Source organism: Pogoniulus pusillus, chromosome 43 (genome assembly GCF_015220805.1).
Source record: "Pogoniulus pusillus isolate bPogPus1 chromosome 43, bPogPus1.pri, whole genome shotgun sequence".
NCBI classification, from domain to species: Eukaryota; Metazoa; Chordata; class Aves; order Piciformes; family Lybiidae; genus Pogoniulus; species Pogoniulus pusillus.
In genome coordinates this window covers 2,533,583-2,551,706 of record NC_087306.1, presented here as the reverse complement: position 1 = coordinate 2,551,706, position 18,124 = coordinate 2,533,583, and the positions used below count along the sequence as shown (strand labels likewise).

Here is an 18,124-nt window from a genome sequence, read left to right as displayed (position 1 = left end):
GTGACCTGTCACCAGCTGGATTGAACTCCATGGATCCCAACTCCTTGGGTCCATCCAGCCAAGAGTCCACTAGGCTGTGCCATGGGCCACAAGGGTCTGGAAGGGATTGCCATGGGAGAGGGTGTCAGAGGCTTTGCTGGAGGCCAGGTAGGGTTGGTCACACAGGACCCACTCTGGCTGGGCCTGACCCCACCTGCCTGTGGTGCAGCAGGTTTTGTGTTGGTGCAGAGCCTAAGAATTGCCTCTGGAGTCTCTTCCATGCCAGGCTGAAGGGTAGAGCTGTTGTGCAGCACAGAGGTCAGAGGCTTGGGTGGGGTTTTTTTGGTGGGTTGGTTGTTTTCTTGCCCCTTTCTTACCTTCTCCTTATTTCTTGCTATGTCCTTTGCTTCCTGTCCTGTTTCCCATTTGTCCCAGTACAGAAGGTATCTCCCCATGGATCCCTGGAGCACAGGAGTGAAAGCAGGAGTTCAGACACAGCACTTGGAGGTGTGCAGGCAGCTGCTGAGTTACAGCCCTGTGGCAGGCAGGCACAGTGGCTTCCTGGTGCCCTGAGGAGGCTCTAAGCAGGCCTAGCTTGGCTTCAGGAGAAGACTTCTGAAGTTTGGACAGTCCCAGGGTTAGGGCTGGGCCCTGGGGTCTGTCTGAGGTGGTCAAATGCCTCCCTGAGTGCCTCTGAACAAGGCTGAGGTAAGGGCACTCGGAAGCCCCTTGGAGGTCCCTACCCACCCCTGCCCTGCTGTGCTTCCATGACTCATCTGCTGGCAGCTTCTGCTCCCTGAGCACTGCCGGGAGCTCGGCGCTGGGAAAGGAGCTGGTCCTGACTGCCTGCTCAGAGGAAATGCCCAAAGAGGCCTGAGCCAGCATCTGCCATGGAAAGCAAATGGCGTTGCCATGGCAACTCGCCTGCTCCTAGCGGGAATGAGGTGAGGCAGAGGAGGAGAGGCTCAGCGGTGCTGCAGGCAACACAAAACCCTGTTGGTTTCAATGGCATCGGCACCCAGCCCCGGGGAAGGTGGGAAAGGGTCGGAGCTGAGCTTCCATGCTCCCCACAAACCCACTTTGTTTCTGGTGCTTTGTCAACCTCATCCCTTTGGCTTTTCTGTTTCCTTTCTTTCTGATGCAAATCCTTTTGTTTCTGTGTCAGCTGCAGGCTCTGAGAACCATTTGTTGGCTTGTTCGAGGCAGTGCAGTAAGAGATGCCGAAGCCAAGCAGGGAAGGATGAGGAGAGAGATTCAGGGTAGTTTCCCCCCTCCCCCTTCTTTCACATCTTTCTGCAACAAGGAGAAAATACTTCAGCTGCTGCATGCTTTGGGTGAGGACTTGCAGCCAACTGCTTAAAACCTCTGGGGTTTGCCATGAGAAGCAACTGGAAGTGGTTAAAGGCTGAGCTCAGCTGCAGCACAGAGGAGGAGGAAGTCGAGGGGCAGCACAGGTGCTAAAGGAGCCACAGTGGCTTGAGTCATAGAGTCAGGTCTGGGCTGGAAGGGACCTCCAAAGCTCGTCCAGTCCAAGCCCCTCTGCAGCCAGCAGGGACATCCTCCACTGGAGCAGATTGCCAGAGCCCTGTGGAGCTTTGAGTATCTCCAGGGGCAGGCCCCAACCACCTCCCTGGGCAACCTGTTCCAGCATTCCACTATGCTCATGGTGCAGGACTTGTTCCTGACATCCAATCTAAATCTGCTCTGCTCTGAAGCCATTGCCCCTGGTCCTGTGTCCCTGCAGGCCTTGGGGAGCAGTCCCTCTGCAGCCTTCTTGTAGCCCCCTTCAGGTGCTGGAAGGCTGCTTTAGGTCTCCCTGGAGTCAATGGGCTCTGAACCCAGCTGCATGAGGAAGTCACCTGGGTCACATCACCTCCAGGGCTTTGTGTGCTCAGCACTTGCCTGGCTGCCACTGTTGGCATCTAATCACCAGAGCAGGACTCAGGTCAAGTTCCTTAACCTTTCTGAGTGCTTCAGCCACTTGGGAACGATCCCCAGGGCCAGCAATGGCTTCCCCTGCACTCAGCAGCTCTAAGGCTCAGCTTGACAGGGTGCTGGGCTCATTCCAGCTGCACCACCACCTAGGAGGGTTGGAGCAGATGATCCTTGAGGTCCCTCCCAAGCTGGCATCGTTCTGTGATTCCTTCCTCTGTGTCTCTCAAATGGCTGAGGAGGTCTCTGGTGAGCAATGGGGAAGGGCCCTGCTGCACTTGGAGGGTTTTCTCCTTTGTCCCCATGTAAAGGAGCCTGAGTTCAGCATCAGCTGTGCTGTGTTTGTGCTGGGGAGGGCAGGAGAGGTACTGCAAGGCCTCGGTGGGGGATGATGCCCTTCCTTCTGGCACAGAGCTGCAGCCATGGGTGTTCCCTGGGCAAACTGTTGTGTGTGCTGGGAGATGAGCCCTGAAGTTCATTTGAAGCCCCAAGACAGCTGAACAGCTCTGGAGCTCGGTGCTTTGCTCCATGGAAGCCATCAGGAGGAGTGAGGCACAGCACTGGAGTGCCTGCAGCGCTCGGTGTTGCTGGGGAAACACCACTGGCATGTGCCCAGGACATGGCTTTGTGCCTGGCAATGCTCTGCAGTGCTGGGAGGGAGCTGCACACAAACAAGTCACAGAGCACAGCACTGGAGGAAAAGACTTGCACAGGGTGAGGTGCACAAAAGCATTCCTGGAACATTCAGTCTGGGCTGGGGATCCAGGAGCAGCTCTCAAATGAGCTTCTAGAGTCAAATCGCTGCTTTGTCTGCCCACCCAATGCCCCTTCCCAGCTCCTGACTGTCCACTGGTGCCAGCTGCTACCAGAGGATGAGGCTGTGGAAATCACTGAGGGGCTTTGTGCTGCTGCTTCAGTCAGTGTCTGACTCCAGGGGGGTTGGGTTGAGCCTTTTTCTGCCCCTTCCTTACCTTCTCCTAATTTCTTGCTCTGTTCTTCACTTCTCATTTGTCCCAGTACAGAAAGGATCTCCCCAAGGATTCCTGGAGCACAGGAGTGAAAGCAGGAGTTCAGACACAGCACTTGCAGGTTGCTTAGCCTGGAGAAGAGGCAGGCAGAGCTCATTGCTGTCAACAACTACCTGAAGGGAGGCTGTAGCTAGGTGGGGTTGGGCTCTGCTGTCTGGCAACCAGCAACAGAACAAGGGGACAGGGTCTCAAGCTGTGCCAGGGTCTCAAGCTGTGCCAGGGTAGGCTCAGGCTGGATGTTAGGAGGAAGCTGTGCCCAGAGAGAGTGATTGGCACTGGCATGGGCTGCCCAGGGAGGTGGTGCAGTGCCCATGGCTGGAGGTGTTGAAGCCAAGGCTGGCTGGGGGCACTGAGTGCCATAGTCTGGTTGGTTGGGCAGGGCTGGGGGAGAGGTTGGCATGGGTGAGCCTGGAGCTCTCTGCCAGCCTGCTTGGTTCCCTGATGCCAGGCAGGTGCCCTGTCGCTGCCCTGTGGCAGGCACAGTAGCTTCTTGGTGCTGTGTGCTCTAAGAAGGTCCAGGCTGGCTTCAAGCAGTTACTGGAGAAGACCTTTGAGGTTTTGTTGTTCTTTCTTTTCTTATACCTTTATTTTTACAGAACCTCAGAACTGTCAGGGCTGGAAGGGACCTCAAAGCTCATCCACTGTGGGGTTCTGCTCATAGCATGGACCCATTCATGTGACTAATTTAGGTACAGGCTTCTCCAGTCAGAGTGAAATTGATGGAGCTGGATCCAAGCCAGCAAGTTCCTCTGGAAAGGAGAGGGACAGGAGGGCTGTGGGAAAATGATCCTTAGGTCTTCTGATGGAAAGGTTGCCCAGGGAAGCTGTGGCTGCTCCCTCCCTGGAGCTGTTCAAGGCCAGGTTGGATAAGGCCTTGAGTGACCTGTTCTAGTGGGAGGTGTCCCTGCCTATGGCAGGGGCTTGGAACTGGCTGAGCTTTGAGGTCCCTTCCAACCTAAACCATTCTATGATTCCATTGCTTTGGGATGGAAATGACCTCAAAGCTCATCCAGTTCCAACCCCCCTGCCATGGGCAGGGACACCTCTCACTGGATCAGGCTGCTCAGAGAACCACATCCAAGCCTGGCCATAAAACTCCCAGGGATGAGGCTTCCACCACCTCCTTGGGCAACCTGTTCCAGGGTCTCAGCACCCTTATGGTGAAGAACTTCTTCTTAGTGACTAATCTAAGTCTCCCTTCCTCCAGCTTGTATCCATTCCCCCCAGTCCTATCACTACCTGACACCCTAAAAAGTCCCTCCTCAGCTTTCTTGTAGCCCCCCTTCAGCTCCTCTAAGGCCACCATAAGGTCTTCTTGGAGCCTCCTCCTGTGGCTTCCACCACCTCCCTACACAACCTGTGCCAGGATCTCATCACCCTCACAGCAAAGCACTTCTTTGCTTTCCTTAGGAGCTGCCAGAGCTGAAATGAAGCTGCTGGAAGCTTTCAGGCCAGGTGATGCCTGCAGAGGTCAGAGAGGGCAGAGGCAGCAGCTAAAGTGATTTAACTTTTATTTGCACGCTCGCTGTGCATTAACAAATTCAACATACAAGGTAGCATTACACCATGGAGGTTAGCTTACAGCATTATGCACTTCCAACAGGTTGAGTCAGGGTTGGTTGGTTGCTTGGTTTGATGTTTTTTTTTTTTCCTCTTGGATTTTTCTTCATTTTTTATTTCCTTTTCTATATTTTTACACAAAGTTGTAACTGTCCAAGGTTAATGTTACGATAGAAGACACAAGGTAAAGAATAAACCACACCTGGGAGGTTTTTAAAGGTGAGTCTGCTGTCACTTTGTACTGTCTATTGGACACTTAAAAAATATATATATCTGCACTTTATTATTTCTCTTTTCACTTTTCCTAGGGCTCCAGAAGAGTGGAGGAGCTCCTCCTAACCTGCCCAACAGCCTTTAAGCCTATTTACCCTGAGCATGTTTCCTTGACGAGAATTTCAGCTTTCCTTTGCAACTAAAGAAATCTTCAGGAGGTCTACCTAGGCTCAAGCAAGTTTTCCACACCCAAGGAGATGGGGGAGAGGGGGGGGGAAAGAGGGAAGCTTGGTTTTGTTGTTAGCAAAGTCCTGTTTGGATGCTTGGAATGGTGCTGGGAAAGCCTGTTCTGAGGAAAAGCTGTGTGAGGGTTGCTGACCTTCAGCGACACAACTGCTTAGTGCAAAACAAACCTAGGGTTGAAACAGAGCTGCACCAGTTTCCAAGGGGCATTCATGCTCTGGCTGGTGGCTGTGAGCCACTACTAGAACATGAGCTAGAAAGCATTTAAGAGACAGATAAAATCTGCTCCAGCCTCAGGCAGAAATCCTCCTCCTCGGGATCGACACAGCAGGAGCCATGTCGGTGCCTTAGTCTGCCATACAAGGCTGAGGACCAGGGAGCTTCAGCTTCACCCTGACTTCTGCTGCTACAAAGACCCTGCCTGGAAGGGAGTTCCAATCACTGACTGGCTAGGAGGGAGGGAATTTGGCTTTCAGGAGTTCTTGGGAAGAGATGCCAAAGCACTGCCAACTAACAAAGTGCTGCCTGTTCACACCAGCAGCTGTGGCTTTACACAGTGGCTGGGGAGGGAACCCACTGAGACTTGCTCCCTTATTCTGCTTTCATTAGCAGGGAGCTGGGAAGGGCTATTTGGGCTTTTTTTCCTTCCAAGGGGGGGGGTGTCAAAATTCAGTAGTCAAATCTTGCAGCAGTGAAATGCTCTTAACAAACTGTTTCCATTCCCCAGGTGAGAGAGCAGCCCTGGCTGCCTGCAAGCAGCTCAGTGAAAGGCTGTGCTCTCCTGCATGCCTCTCTGCAAGCTCTCTTCTGCTTCATCCTTTCAGTGCAGGGTTCAGCAAATTGAATTTCTGCAGCCTGTTGTATTTCTGCTCAGTTACCAACAATGCTCACAAGCAATTCTCTGCTGTTCATTATTATCCTTCTACCCTTTCCTAGCCTGAATGTAATAAGAAGCCAAATTGAGTTACCTGCCAGGATGCTGCTGCCTGCTAGGAAGCTCTGTTTAGGGGCTCCTGGGCTGGACCACAAGCCTTGGTGCAGCTCCTTCCAAACTTGGCTCTGTGGAACTGTGAACTTCTGTTCAAAGCTCTGCAGGGTTAACATCCTGAGGGGCTAAGAGGTCACCTTGTGGAGTAGCACTTGGACAGTTCAAAGTGAGCCTGGCTCAGAGGTCACTCACAACCTAACAACTAACTCTGAGGAGCCTGACACATTTCCCAGGGCCAGGCCTTGCCCTGGATTTACTCCTTTGTGGATTACCTATGATGTAAATAAGCTGACTGAAAGCTGACTGAAGGGAAGCTTTGTCATTTTCTCACTTCAAACCTCTCTCCCTAAGACTTTTTTTCCTATCCCAGAGCAGTGATCCTGTTAGGGCCAGCTCAGACATCTACAATTTCACCTTTAATGTTAAAGGAATCAGCAAAGAGTTTCCCTACTGAGCAAGGGCCACTTTATTGTTTGGTTTTCTCTTGAGATCCCTTCCAACCTGGTTGATTGGAACCTGATTTCTCTTCCAACCTGGTTGATTGGAACCTGTTTCCTCTTCCAACCTGGTTCATTGGAACCTGATTTCTCTTCCAGCCTGACTGATTGGAACCTGATTTCTCTTCCAACCTGATTTACTGAAACCTGGTTTCTCTTCCAACCTGTTTGAACCTGTTTTCCAGCCTGGTTCATTGGAACCTGGGTGATTTGAACCTGGTTTCTTTTCCAACCTGACTGATTGGAACCTGTTTTCTCTTCCAACCTGGTTCATTGGAACTTGATTTCTCTTCCAACATGGTTCATTGGAACCTGATTTCTCTTCCAGCCTGGTTGATTGGAACCTGGTTGATTTGAACCTGTTTTCTCTTCCAACCTGTTTGATTTGAACCTGGTTTCTCTTCCAACCTGTTTGATTCTATGATTCTGTCTTGGGCCCTTGATGCACAGAGAAGAGGAAATGAACTGAACGAACTGGAGTGGAGTTTCCCCCAGTCCTAGCAGTCTGTGATAACTTCCATGTGACAAAAGGATCCTGCTCCTCACTGCTTCCATTTCAGATGCAAATCTTGGGAGGTTGTGACCTTAGAGCTCCACAAGCTCACTGCAACAGCAAAGATTTCAGTCCCTGACAAGAGAATTCTCTTCTCTGAAGCAAGTTGCCACTGCCCCCCTGGTTTAGGTTGGGTTGGGGTTTTTTTTTCCCCCCCTTCCCCTTTTATTGTGCCAGTGCAGAACCCTAAACCACCTCTCCCACATCCAAAGCTCCCAAACCAGCAGAGAACAGAAGTGGAAACCTCAAATGAGGCGAAACAAAAGAAACCACCCCCCAAAAAAAAACAACCCAACCAACTCAAACAACAAATCCCCCCCAAAAAAAAGAAAGGGCAAGGTTTAAACAGCAGAATTCAGAAACCTTTGGGAGAAGCCTAATAAAGAGAGGCCAGTTTTGGTGAATACCAGCAACGACAGCTCAGCACAAACACAACTTCCATAGTGACAGAGAGAAACTGCGGCTCGGTAGTGGCAGTTACACTAAGTTCAGTCTGGAGTAGGCATGCAATAGGTTTGGTTACATCTTACACAGAGTTGTGGGATCTTTTTTTTTTGTGGTTTCTCTTTTTTTCTCTTTTTTTTGGTGTTTTTTTTTTAAAGATTTATTTAATGCTCTCTTTAGAATTTTTAGTGCCCCTGCAAAAACAAAAAAGAGAAAACAACCCAAAGGAAATCACATCACTAAGAACCAAATCAGCTGCTTGCTGCTGCTGCTGCTGCTGCTTCGTTACGAAAGGTTTAGTTCTACAGCTAAAACAAGGGTTAAGTCTGTCCTACGAGCCGGGTTGTTGGCTGCCACACCCCTTGCTAGTACTCGCTCAGGCTGTGCCATTTGGCCACTGGCTTCCTAGGGTTGTCACAAACCTCCCTCCAGTGCTCCACGCCCCCAGCCGTGACGCTGTGAGCCCCCAGGATCAGCCTTCCCACCACTTCGTTCTTGGTGGTGCGGTCGAAGTCGATCACCAAGAATTCGATGCTGATGTCCGGCAGGAGGTCGGCAGGGATGTCGTAAATGAAGGACTCGTTGAAGACAGGGTTCAAAGTGCACTTCTTCACGTGAGTCTTCTTCTTGGCGATTCGCTTCCTCCCGTAGTAAACGTTCACCTTGACGTAGGGATCTGCCCGGGGGAGAGAAGAGAGGCAATAACACAGCCCAGAGACGCTGCTGCTGCTGCTGCTGCTGCTGCTGCTGCCAGGGGTGGGCAGGGGCTGGTTCTCCGAGCTGCAACCAGCTCCAGGCAGTGCCTTGAGCCCAGCTGCCTCGGGATGGGGACTCTGCTGCCCCGGGATGGGGACGCTGCTGCCCCGGGATGGGGACGCTGCTGCCCCGGGATGGAGCCTCTGCTGCCTCGGGATGGGGACTCTGCTGCCTCGGGATGGGGACTCTGCTGCCCCGGGATGGGGACTCTGCTGCCTCGGGATGGGGACTCTGCTGCCCCGGGATGGGGACTCTGCTGCCTCGGGATGGGGACTCTGCTGCCTCGGGATGGGGACTCTGCTGCCCCGGGATGGGGACTCTGCTGCCCCGGGATGGGGACGCTGCTGCCCCGGGATGGGGACGCTGCTGCCCCGGGATGGGGACTCTGCTGCCTCGGGATGGAGCCGCTGCTGCCCCGGGATGGGGACGCTGCTGCCCCGGGATGGGGACGCTGCTGCCCCGGGATGGGGACGCTGCTGCCTCGGGATGGAGCCGCTGCTGCCCCGGGATGGGGACGCTGCTGCCCCGGGATGGAGCCTCTGCTGCCCCGGGATGGAGCCTCTGCTGCCCCGGGATGGAGCCGCTGTTGCCCCGGGATGGGGACGCTGCTGCCCCGGGATGGGGACGCTGCTGCCCCGGGATGGAGCCTCTGCTGCCCCGGGATGGAGCCTCTGCTGCCCCGGGATGGGGACGCTGCTGCCCCGGGATGGAGCCTCTGCTGCCTCGGGATGGGGACGCTGCTGCCCCGGGATGGGGACTCTGCTGCCCCGGGATGGGGACGCTGCTGCCACGGTCCCTGGCAGCAAAGCAAGCAGCTGATGTGAGCAAGGCAAGTTCAGCCCTGCGTGGGGCTTGGGGGAGCAAGACACAAGGAAACTGCAGTGATGGGAACACAGAACTGGGGAGGCTGGAAGAGACCTCTGAGATCATCCACTCCAGCCACTCACCTGGAGCTCACAATCCCACCACTGCCACTAACCCACAACATCCATGTGGCTTTTAAACACCCTTGGGAATGGCTCCACCACCTCCCTGGGCAGCCTGGGACCCCCTTCTGGGAGGAAATTTTTCCTCCTTTCCAACCTGAACCTCCCCTGGCACAACTGGAGGCTGCTTCCTCCTGTCCTGTCCCTTGCTACATGTGAGAAGAAACCAATCTGCACCTGCCTGATGAATTTACTGCTCTCTATTCTGAGTCCCTCCTCTTCTAGGGGCAGGGTTTGAGGCAGACCCAGGGAACAGCCCTGATGCCACGGGAAAAGTGCTGCTATGATGAATGAGAGCAGCACAGAGCCTGGCCACAAGGAAAGTGAAGCTCTTCTGCTCTGCTCAACACCCCAGGTGAGGCCAGAAAGCTGTGGCTGCACTCTCACAGCAGGGAGGGTTTGGCCTTGTTTGTGCAACCATCTGTTGGAGAGTGCTGGAACACTGAGAGTGCTCCAGAGCCTTTGGGAAGAGTCTGGGGAGAACTGCCAAGAAAGGAGAGCTTTGAGAGCTGGGAGGGAGCCTGGGAGGCTTCTACACTTCAGAGCTGGAGAAAATAGCTTCTACCTGAGAGGCCAGTGATGTCCATCTTGGGCAGGTGCCTGGCTTTCAGCACCACCACAGTCATTCTCTGTGCCACGGGCTGGTAGGACAAGGAGACCTGCAGCTCCCCTCTGCTGATGCACTTCTGTGGGAGAGAAGCAGAAAGAAGTCATTAGGCCAAGATGGTCTCAGCATCCCTTGGTGGAGCTCCTTAGAATTGCCTTTCCCTGTGCTAAATGCCTAAAAACTGGACAGTTAGGTCATTGCAAGTGCCTGCAGGAGAAGGATTGAGTGGCATGAGGAAAATGAGCCTGCACAGGTTCTCCCCTTGGCCTGCTGAGCACAAAGCATCCCTGCAGGCTGACCCTTGAGTACTGTCCATGGGGACAATGGAAGCCTACAGCAGCTGTGGCTGCCTCTCAAGATCCAATACCCAAAGCTCCTGGGGGAGGGGGGGTTAGGAGCTTAAATTTCACTGACTTTTGGTAGAGCTTCAAAGGCCAAACTCCTCCAGATCTTTAGATGTGCTTTGACAGTTCCATCATTGCTTTAGTCTGCAAAGGGACTGGATGAAGATAAAAGATGATCACAGAATGGGTTGGGTTGGAAGGGACCTTCAAGATCATCCAGCTCCGACCCCCTGCTATGGGCAGGGACAGCTCCACCAGCTCAGGCTGCTCAAGGCCTCATCCAGCCTGGCCTGGAACACCTGCAGGCAGGGGACATCCATGATGTCCCTGGGCAACTTGTGCCAGGCTCTCCCCACCCTCACTCTAAAGGATTTCTTCCTCATCTCCAGTCTCCATCTCCCCTCTTCCAGCTCAAAGCCACTGTCGCTTGTCCTGCCACTCCCAGCCTGTGTCAGAAGTCCCTCCTCAGCTCTCCTGGAGCCCTTTCAGCTACTGGAAAGCTGCTCTAAGGTTTCCCTGGAGCCTTCTCCTCTCAAACCTGAACAGCCCCAACTCTCCCCACCTGAAAGCCTTGGGGTGTGCAGTGCACAGAAAAGAAAGCTGTCAAGAGAACCTAACCCAGCCACTTGCTTCATCCTGCTGCAAAGCATCCCAAGAATCTAAGAGAAGCCAAGGAACCCCCAGGACTTTGGGTCTGTTGGGATCCTTTTTGCCTCTTCTGGGTCACTGACACAGCCTCCTTAAGAGAACTTCCTAAGAAGAGAAGTTGAATGCTTCCTGGCAAAACCTTTTCAAGCAAACCAGGATTTTACAGGTCCCATCTTCATTTCTAACACATGAAGGCAATGAGGGAGCCCAGATGACTTTTTTTCCTTCTATTGAGCCTGGAAGTTGGGTAGCAAAACTAAACCAAGCAAGGGAATAAAGCTCTGAAGTCCTACCTCATCCTGAACACTGAGCTACCTGAACACTGAGCTGCCTGAACACTGAGCATCTTCCATGGATCTTTCTAGTCTACACCACCAGGCAGCAGGAGTGAGACTCAGGTTACCTACACCTGACAAAACCCTCTCAAGACAAACTTTGTTCTCAAGTGAAAAAGCAGCCAGCAGCCATCTAGGCTGGGATTCATCTGAGCTGGTTTAGACATCTGCTCCTGAGCCACAGCAGCCAGGTCAGGCTCCACTGTGTTGGTGTATTCTCACTTCCAGCTTACAGGAACAGCTCAGATGGAGTTGGTGTCTGAAATGGTCAGAGCAGACACCTCCCCTCCCCCACTTGCAGATGAGGTGTCCTGCTGTCAGCTTTCACTTAGAGATGGGGACTTGGCTTTTCTCCTTGGCATCCTCAGTTCTAACATCCATCATTCCCAGGCCTAAATCCTGACCCTGCCTCATCAAACTACCACAACCACACAGCAGAGACCTGCCCAAAAGGGGAAAACAGCCACATGGTAGCTGTGCACAAATGGCTTTCGTGGGCGAGCAGCTGCAGCACTGCTGCTTGTTAGAGCCCAGAGGCTGCCAGCTCAAACAGAGGGCAAGGAGCAGAAGCGACTCACCTGTATGTTCCTCTTGAGGATCTCCCTGGTCAGCTGAACCTTTCCAGTGCTTGGATCCACCCCAGCAAGGGGCACCATGACCTCTCCAATCACATCATCTCGAGAGAAGCGATCAAAGCTGAGCACGAGGAAGTGGAGCACCAGGTCCTGGAGCTGGCTGTAAGGGATGCCATAGAAGGTGAAGGTCTCGTCGAAGACAGGCTCCAGCGTCTTGCGCAGGACGCGAGTCTTCACCCGGTGCCTCTTGTCTGGCAGGATTGTCATCTTGATGTAAGGGTCAGAGCTCTGGGTGTGCTCATCCATCACTGGCAGCCCATGAGCCTCCTGGATAGTAACCACCAGAGCTTTCTTAGGGAAGTTGTAGTCCACTGAGAAAGTCAGTTCGCCCAGCAGCACGTCGTCCCCCGGCGAAGACGGGGAGGAGGTTTTGCTTCCTCCTGGAGTCAGGCTTTGATCTGGACTTAGTTCATCTCCATAATCTACCTTTATTGGGAGCTGGTCGACGTGGGGGGCTGCGTTTGGCCCATCTGGAGCCTTATCAGAGCCTATCAAGCCAGATTCTGCAGCATCCACCAGGAGGTTTCCCCTCCCGGGCTCCTTGGCGGTGCCGTTCTTGTCTCTCCGGATGCGGTGGATCTTCTTCTTGTTGCTCAGGGTCTCGGGGTAGATGCTGATGCCCTTTAACATGTGGATGAATTTGTAGGGAGGGGTTTTGTGCTTCTTCTCTGCCTGCTGGTGACAGCATGTCCACACAAAGACTGTGACCGAGACGGAAACCACAAGGACAGTAGCACCAATGAGGCCTGCCACAACTGGAGAGACATCTGTGGAGAAGACAGGGAGGTGAGGAGCCAGCCTGAGCCTTTGTGGGGGGCCAAGGACAGCAGGGGAGGTCTGGATCATAGAAGCAGTCAGGGTTGGAAGAGACCACATGGATCAGCCAGTGCCAACCCCTGCCATGCCCAGGGACACCCTACCCTAGAGCAGGCTGCCCACAGCCTCAGCCAGCCTGGCCTCAAACACCTCCAGCCATGGGGCCTCAACCCCCTCCCTGGGCAACCCCTGCCAGGCTCTCACCACTCTCCTGCTCAACAACTTCCTCCTCACCTCCAGCCTCACTCTCCCCACCTCCAGCTCTGCTCCATCCCCCCCAGTCCTGCCACTCCCTCACAGCCTCAAAAGTCCCTCCCCAGCTTTTTTGGAGCCCACTTCAGGTCCTGGCAGGCCACAAGAAGGTCCCCTGGGAGCCTCCTCTGCTGCAGCCTGCACAGCCCCAACTCTTTCAGTCTGTGCTCACAGCAGAGCTGCTGCAGCCTCTCAGCATCCTTGTGGCCCTTCTCTGGACACTCTCCAGCATCTCCACATCCCTCTTGTCCCAGGGGCTCCAGAGCTGGATGCAGGACTCCAGGTGGGGTCTCAGCAGAGGGGCAGAATCCCCTCCCTGGCCCTGCTGGCCACACTGCTGCTGCTGCAGCCCAGGCTCTGGCTGCTCTCTGGGCTGCAGTGCTCACTGCTGGCTCCTGCTGAGCTTCTCCTCCAGCAGCACCCCCAAGTGCCTCTGCTCAGGGCTGCTCTGCAGCCTGGCACTGCCCAGCCTGGATTGGTGCTTGGCATTGCCTCCACCCAGCTGCAGGACCTTGCCCTTGGTCTTGTTGCACCTCCTGAGCTTGGCTTGTGCCCACCTCTGCAGCTTGTCCAGGTCCCTCTGGATGGATCCTGCCCTCCAGCCTGGCTGTTCCCCACACAGCTTGGTGTGGGCAGCAAACTTGCTGAGGCTGCCCTCAATGCCTCTGTCCATGGCACCCACAAAGGTGTGGAACAAGACTGGTCCCAGGACTGATCCTTGAGGGACTCTGCTTGTCCCTGGCCTGCACTTGGCCATGGACCATTGACAGCCACTCTTTGGGTGCAGCCATCAAGCCACTTCTCTATCCATCCAGTGGTCCACCCATCAAACCCATGTGTCACCAGCTCAGAGACCAGGCTGTGGTGTGGGACAGTGCCAAAGGCCTTGCTCAGGTCCAGGTCAATGACATCATTGTCATTTGCTGCTGCTGTGCTGTGATCCTGGTGCCAGAGCTACCCCAGGATAAAAAGATTACTTCCTTTAATTTATAGATGGAGAGGTTGTGGAGCTTCCTTCTCTGGAGACTTTCAAGCCCTGTCTTGATGTGTTCCTGTGCCACCTGAGCTAGATTCTCTGCTCCTGCTCTGGCAGGGGGTTGGGACTTGATGACCTATGGAGGTCCCTTCCAACCCCTGACATCCTCTGATCCTGTGGTTTCCATGTGGAAAAGGTTTGACACTCCTGAGGCAGGCCTGACCTGCACTTCACACGCTAAGGACTTCACTGCCTTCTCTCCCAGCATCTCCACAGCAATGTGGGCTCTGGATCTGCAGAGAGCACTCCTGGTTTTTAATGTCCTTTTCCAGCACCATTACACAACTCTGCTTTAAAAGGCTGAAGTTAGCCTTTAGAAGCCATTTTTGTATCAGGAAGCACTTTAGCCTGAACTGATTGTTTTGTCCCAGCCCCTTTAGGGCTGATCTGGGACCGATGGAATACACAAAAGCTGGAGTGGAAATCCAAAAGCAACAGAAATTCCTCTGCTTGGATGCAGGAATCATTTGCTGGTTTTTCACAGCTGCTGTCAGCTGTGTTCCTGCACTCCTGTTCAGCAGCAGTGCCACTTACCTGCTGGTTGTGGTCAGCAAGCAGAGAATCTCACCACCACACAGAGCCAAACCAGCAGCACTGAGCTCCCAGTGGCATCCTCAGGCAATTCCAGCCAAGGTCCACCAAGATCAGAGAATGTTAAATTGGAAGGGACCTCCACAGGTCACCAAGTCTAACCCCCCCTGCCAGAGCAGGAGCAGAGAATGCAGTGCAGGTCACACAGGAACACATCCAGAGAGAGACTGAAGGTCTCCAGAGGGGACTCCACAAGCTCTCTGCGCAGCCTGTGCCAGGGCTCTGGGACCCTGACACCAAAGTTCTTCCTCATGTGCACAGAATCCTAGAACCAAGCAGGCTGGCAGAGAGCTCCAAGCTCAGCCAGGCCAACCTCTCACCCAGCCCTGTCCAACCAACCAGGCCATGGCACTCAGTGCCCCAGCCAGGCTTGGCTTCAACACCTCCAGCCATGGCAACTCCACCACCTCCCTGGGCAGCCCATTCCAATGCCAATCACTCTCTCTGGGCACAACTTCCTCCTTAACATCCAGCCTGAGCCTGCCCTGGCACAGCTTGAGACTGTGTCCCCTTGTTCTGTTGAGGTGGACTTCCTGTGCTGCAGTTTCCATTCACTGCTCCTTAGAGTCATAGAATGAAGCAGGTTGGCAGAGAGCTCCAAGCTCATCCAGGCCAACCTAGCACCCAGCCCTGTCCAACCAACCACACCATGGCACTAAGTCCTTTCTCGAACACCTCCAGCCATGGGCACTCCACCACCTCCCTGGGCAGCCCATTCCAATGCCAATCACTCTCTCTGGGCACAACTTCCTCCTCACATCCAGCCTGAACCTGCCCTGGCACAGCTTGAGGCTGTGTCCCCTTGTTCTGTTGAGGTGGAGCTTTCTGTGCTGTAGGAGCTTCCATCCACTGCTCCTTGTCCTGTCCCAGGGCATGAGTGGGCAGAGGCTGTCCCTGTCCCTGTCCCTTCCTTCCAGACCCCCCAAGCCCTCTGATATTTATAAACATTAAATCCCCTCTCAGCCTTCTCTCCCTCGACTAAGCAGCCCCAAGTCCCTCAGCCTCTCCTCAGGCAGTGCTCCAATGCCTTCAGCATCCTTGTAGCCCTCCCTTGGGCTCTCTCCAGTTTATCTCTGTCCCTCTTGAGCTGAGGATAATGAAGGTGATTAATAACTTGGAGCATGCTATGATTGTTGAGCCCCACCTTGGTTCATAGGATGCCTCTTCTTGCATCAGGAGCAACCATTCCCTGCTCTCTGCTGCTCCTGACACCTCTTTTCCTGGCTGAAGATTCCTAATTACATCATCACTCCATACATACACCAGACCTAGCTCCAGAATTCCTTACAGCTGGAAACTACACAGGGATGTAAAGCTGCCTCACCCCAACCATAGTGGAGCTTTTGCAGCTCCCAAAGCATTTGGCTCTGTCCAATGTCTGCCCTAGATGGCACCGTGGCCTTTCTCCTCCCTCAGAGAGAGCAGAACTGAGCTTTCTCCTCCCTCAGAGAGCAGAACTGAGCTTTCTCCTCCCTCAGAGAGAGCAGAACTGAGCTTTCTCCTCCCTCAGAGAGCAGAACTGAGCTTTCTCCTTCCAGCTTTGTACAAGAGGCCTTTGCTGCGATGTGCTGCTGAGGTTTAACTGGAACAAACCCAGCTTGGGGGGGGTTAATGGCATTATTATGGAAAACCATGGAAAACTTCCTCTTGAAATGGAGGTTTGCTAATTGCAGCTCAAGGCTAATGCTGGCCAGCAGCTAAAGGATGGTCACAGAGTCACAGAATGGGTTGAGGTGGAAAGGACCTTAAAAATCACCCAGATCCAACCCCCTGCCATGGCCCAGGGACACTTCCCTCCAGCCCAGCTTGCTCCAAGGTCTCATCCAACCTGGCCCTGGACACCTTCAAGGAGGGGGAATCCACAGCTTCCCTGGGCAACCTGTGCCAGGATCTCCCCACCCTCACTCTCACGAATCACAGAATGGGTTGGGGTGGAAAGGACCTTAAAAATCACCCAGATCCAACCCCCTGCCACGGCCCAGGGACACCTCCCTCCAGCCCAGCTTGCTCCAAGGTCTCATCCAACCTGGTCTTGGACACTAAGTTGTTCCTAACTGGAATAAACCCAACTTCAGAGGGGGTTAATGGCATTATTATGGAAAACCATGGAAAACTTCCTCTTGAAATGGAGGTTTGCTAATTGCAGCTCAAGGCTAATGCTGGCCAGCAGCTAAAGGATGATCACAGAGTCATGGAATGGGTTAGGGTGGAAAGGACCTTAAAAATCACCCAGATCCAACCCCCTGCCATGGCCCAGGGACACCTCCCTTCAGCACAGCTTCCTCCAAGGTCTCATCCAACCTGGCCTTGGACACCTTCAAGGAGGAGGAATCCACAACCTCCCTGGGCAACCTGTGCCAGGCTCTCCCCACCCTCCCTCTCAAGGGTTTCTTCTCCACCTCCAGTGCCAATCCCCCCACGCCAGCACGTGGCTCTTGCACTCCACCGCTGGGAGAAGCCACGCAGGTGCCTCCAGCCTCAGCGAAATGACTTGGCAGAGAGAATGGGCACTGAGCACTTCGGAGCCGAAGGCAAAGGCAGTAACCCTGCGTGGACTCTGGGGCCCTGCGGTGGGAGGGGAAGGTCAGAGAATCGCTGGGGGACAAGGGGCAGCAAGCTGGGACTAGAGGAAGCCAACTGGCAGCCCCCCCCAGGGCACGGGGAGCAGCCTCTGCCAGCCCCAGACCTACACACCCAAAAGAAAACCACCTTAAAACCTGGCCAGAACCGACTCCGGAGAACGATTTCAGCGGCGCCCCGGGAGCCGAGCCGGGGCCGGGGCCGTGCCGGTCCGGACCGCAGCCGCGCACCCTGCTCCGGGCCGCCTCGCCTCGGATGATTTAGCAGGGTTTGTGGTTCCCCCAACGCCGCTGAGCCCTTCGCGACCGCTCCGGGCTTGTATTCCGATTGCACCGGGAGCCAGCCAGCGGGACCCTCGCTGGCCGCCACCCCGGCTCCCCGCATCCCCGGCCCGCAGGCCTCCGCCGTCCCCGCCCGCCGCCCACCCCCACCTGGCGGCCCGCGCCTCCGCCGCCGCCCGCAGCCCCCCTCTCCCGGCTGTCAGGCGGCCGTGTCAGGCCCCGCCTCGTCGGGTCGCCGGTGCCGGTGCCGCAGCCGCCCTGGCCCCCAGGGAGGCGCGAACAAAGGCCGGGGCGCGGCGCAGCCCGGCACAGACATCACGTCATGCGGCGGGGGCCGCCCGGCACGGCCGCGCACCTGCTCCCCGCCGGCCCGGGCGCTCCAGCCCACGGCTCTGCCGGGCCAGGTCGCGGACCCGCTCCGGGAGCGAGCACTGGCACCGCCCCAGCTGCAAGCGGCGAGCGGTGGGTGTCGGCTGCTGCCGGGGGAAAAAAACAGCCGCTCGGTCGGCGGGGGCGGAAGGGGACGAAGCCGGCGCGGATCGGCTCTGCGGGGCCCGCGGCGACGCGCGGGGCCTTGCTCGGGTGCCGCCGAGGCGGAGGAAGAGGCCCTCCGGGCGGCCCGACCCCACTCACCGAAGCCGGGGTGGACGCTGGTTATCTCCGCCATGGCCCACAGCTGAGGCCGGGGCAGCCGGGATGCGGAGCCCGGTACGGAGACGCCGCGGTACCGGCCCCCGCCCGGAGGATGCTCGCAGCCCGGGATGCAGGAGCTGCCGACTGGTCCCGCTGCGGCGCAGGCCCCGCCCGGTGCCCGGCCCGG

At 55.3% G+C, this 18,124-nt stretch overlaps 1 protein-coding gene across 2 annotated transcripts; it reads right to left on the bottom strand.

The window, feature by feature from the left end:
- Nucleotides 1-4,433: 4,433 nt before the first annotated feature.
- SYT11 (synaptotagmin 11) lies at nucleotides 4,434-18,124 on the bottom strand. Of its 2 annotated transcripts, none has more exons than XM_064176110.1 (4): nucleotides 17,938-18,124; nucleotides 11,692-12,515; nucleotides 9,742-9,865; nucleotides 4,434-8,113 (listed from the first exon to the last, which is right to left on the bottom strand). In XM_064176110.1, the coding sequence occupies exons 1-4, from the start codon at nucleotides 17,969-17,971 to the stop codon at nucleotides 7,803-7,805; spliced, it is 1,293 nt and encodes a 430-aa protein (XP_064032180.1). In that variant the 5' UTR covers nucleotides 17,972-18,124; the 3' UTR covers nucleotides 4,434-7,802. The 2 variants fall into 2 exon arrangements, with proteins under 2 accessions (XP_064032180.1, XP_064032181.1); XM_064176111.1 differs by having other exon boundaries at nucleotides 9,745-9,865.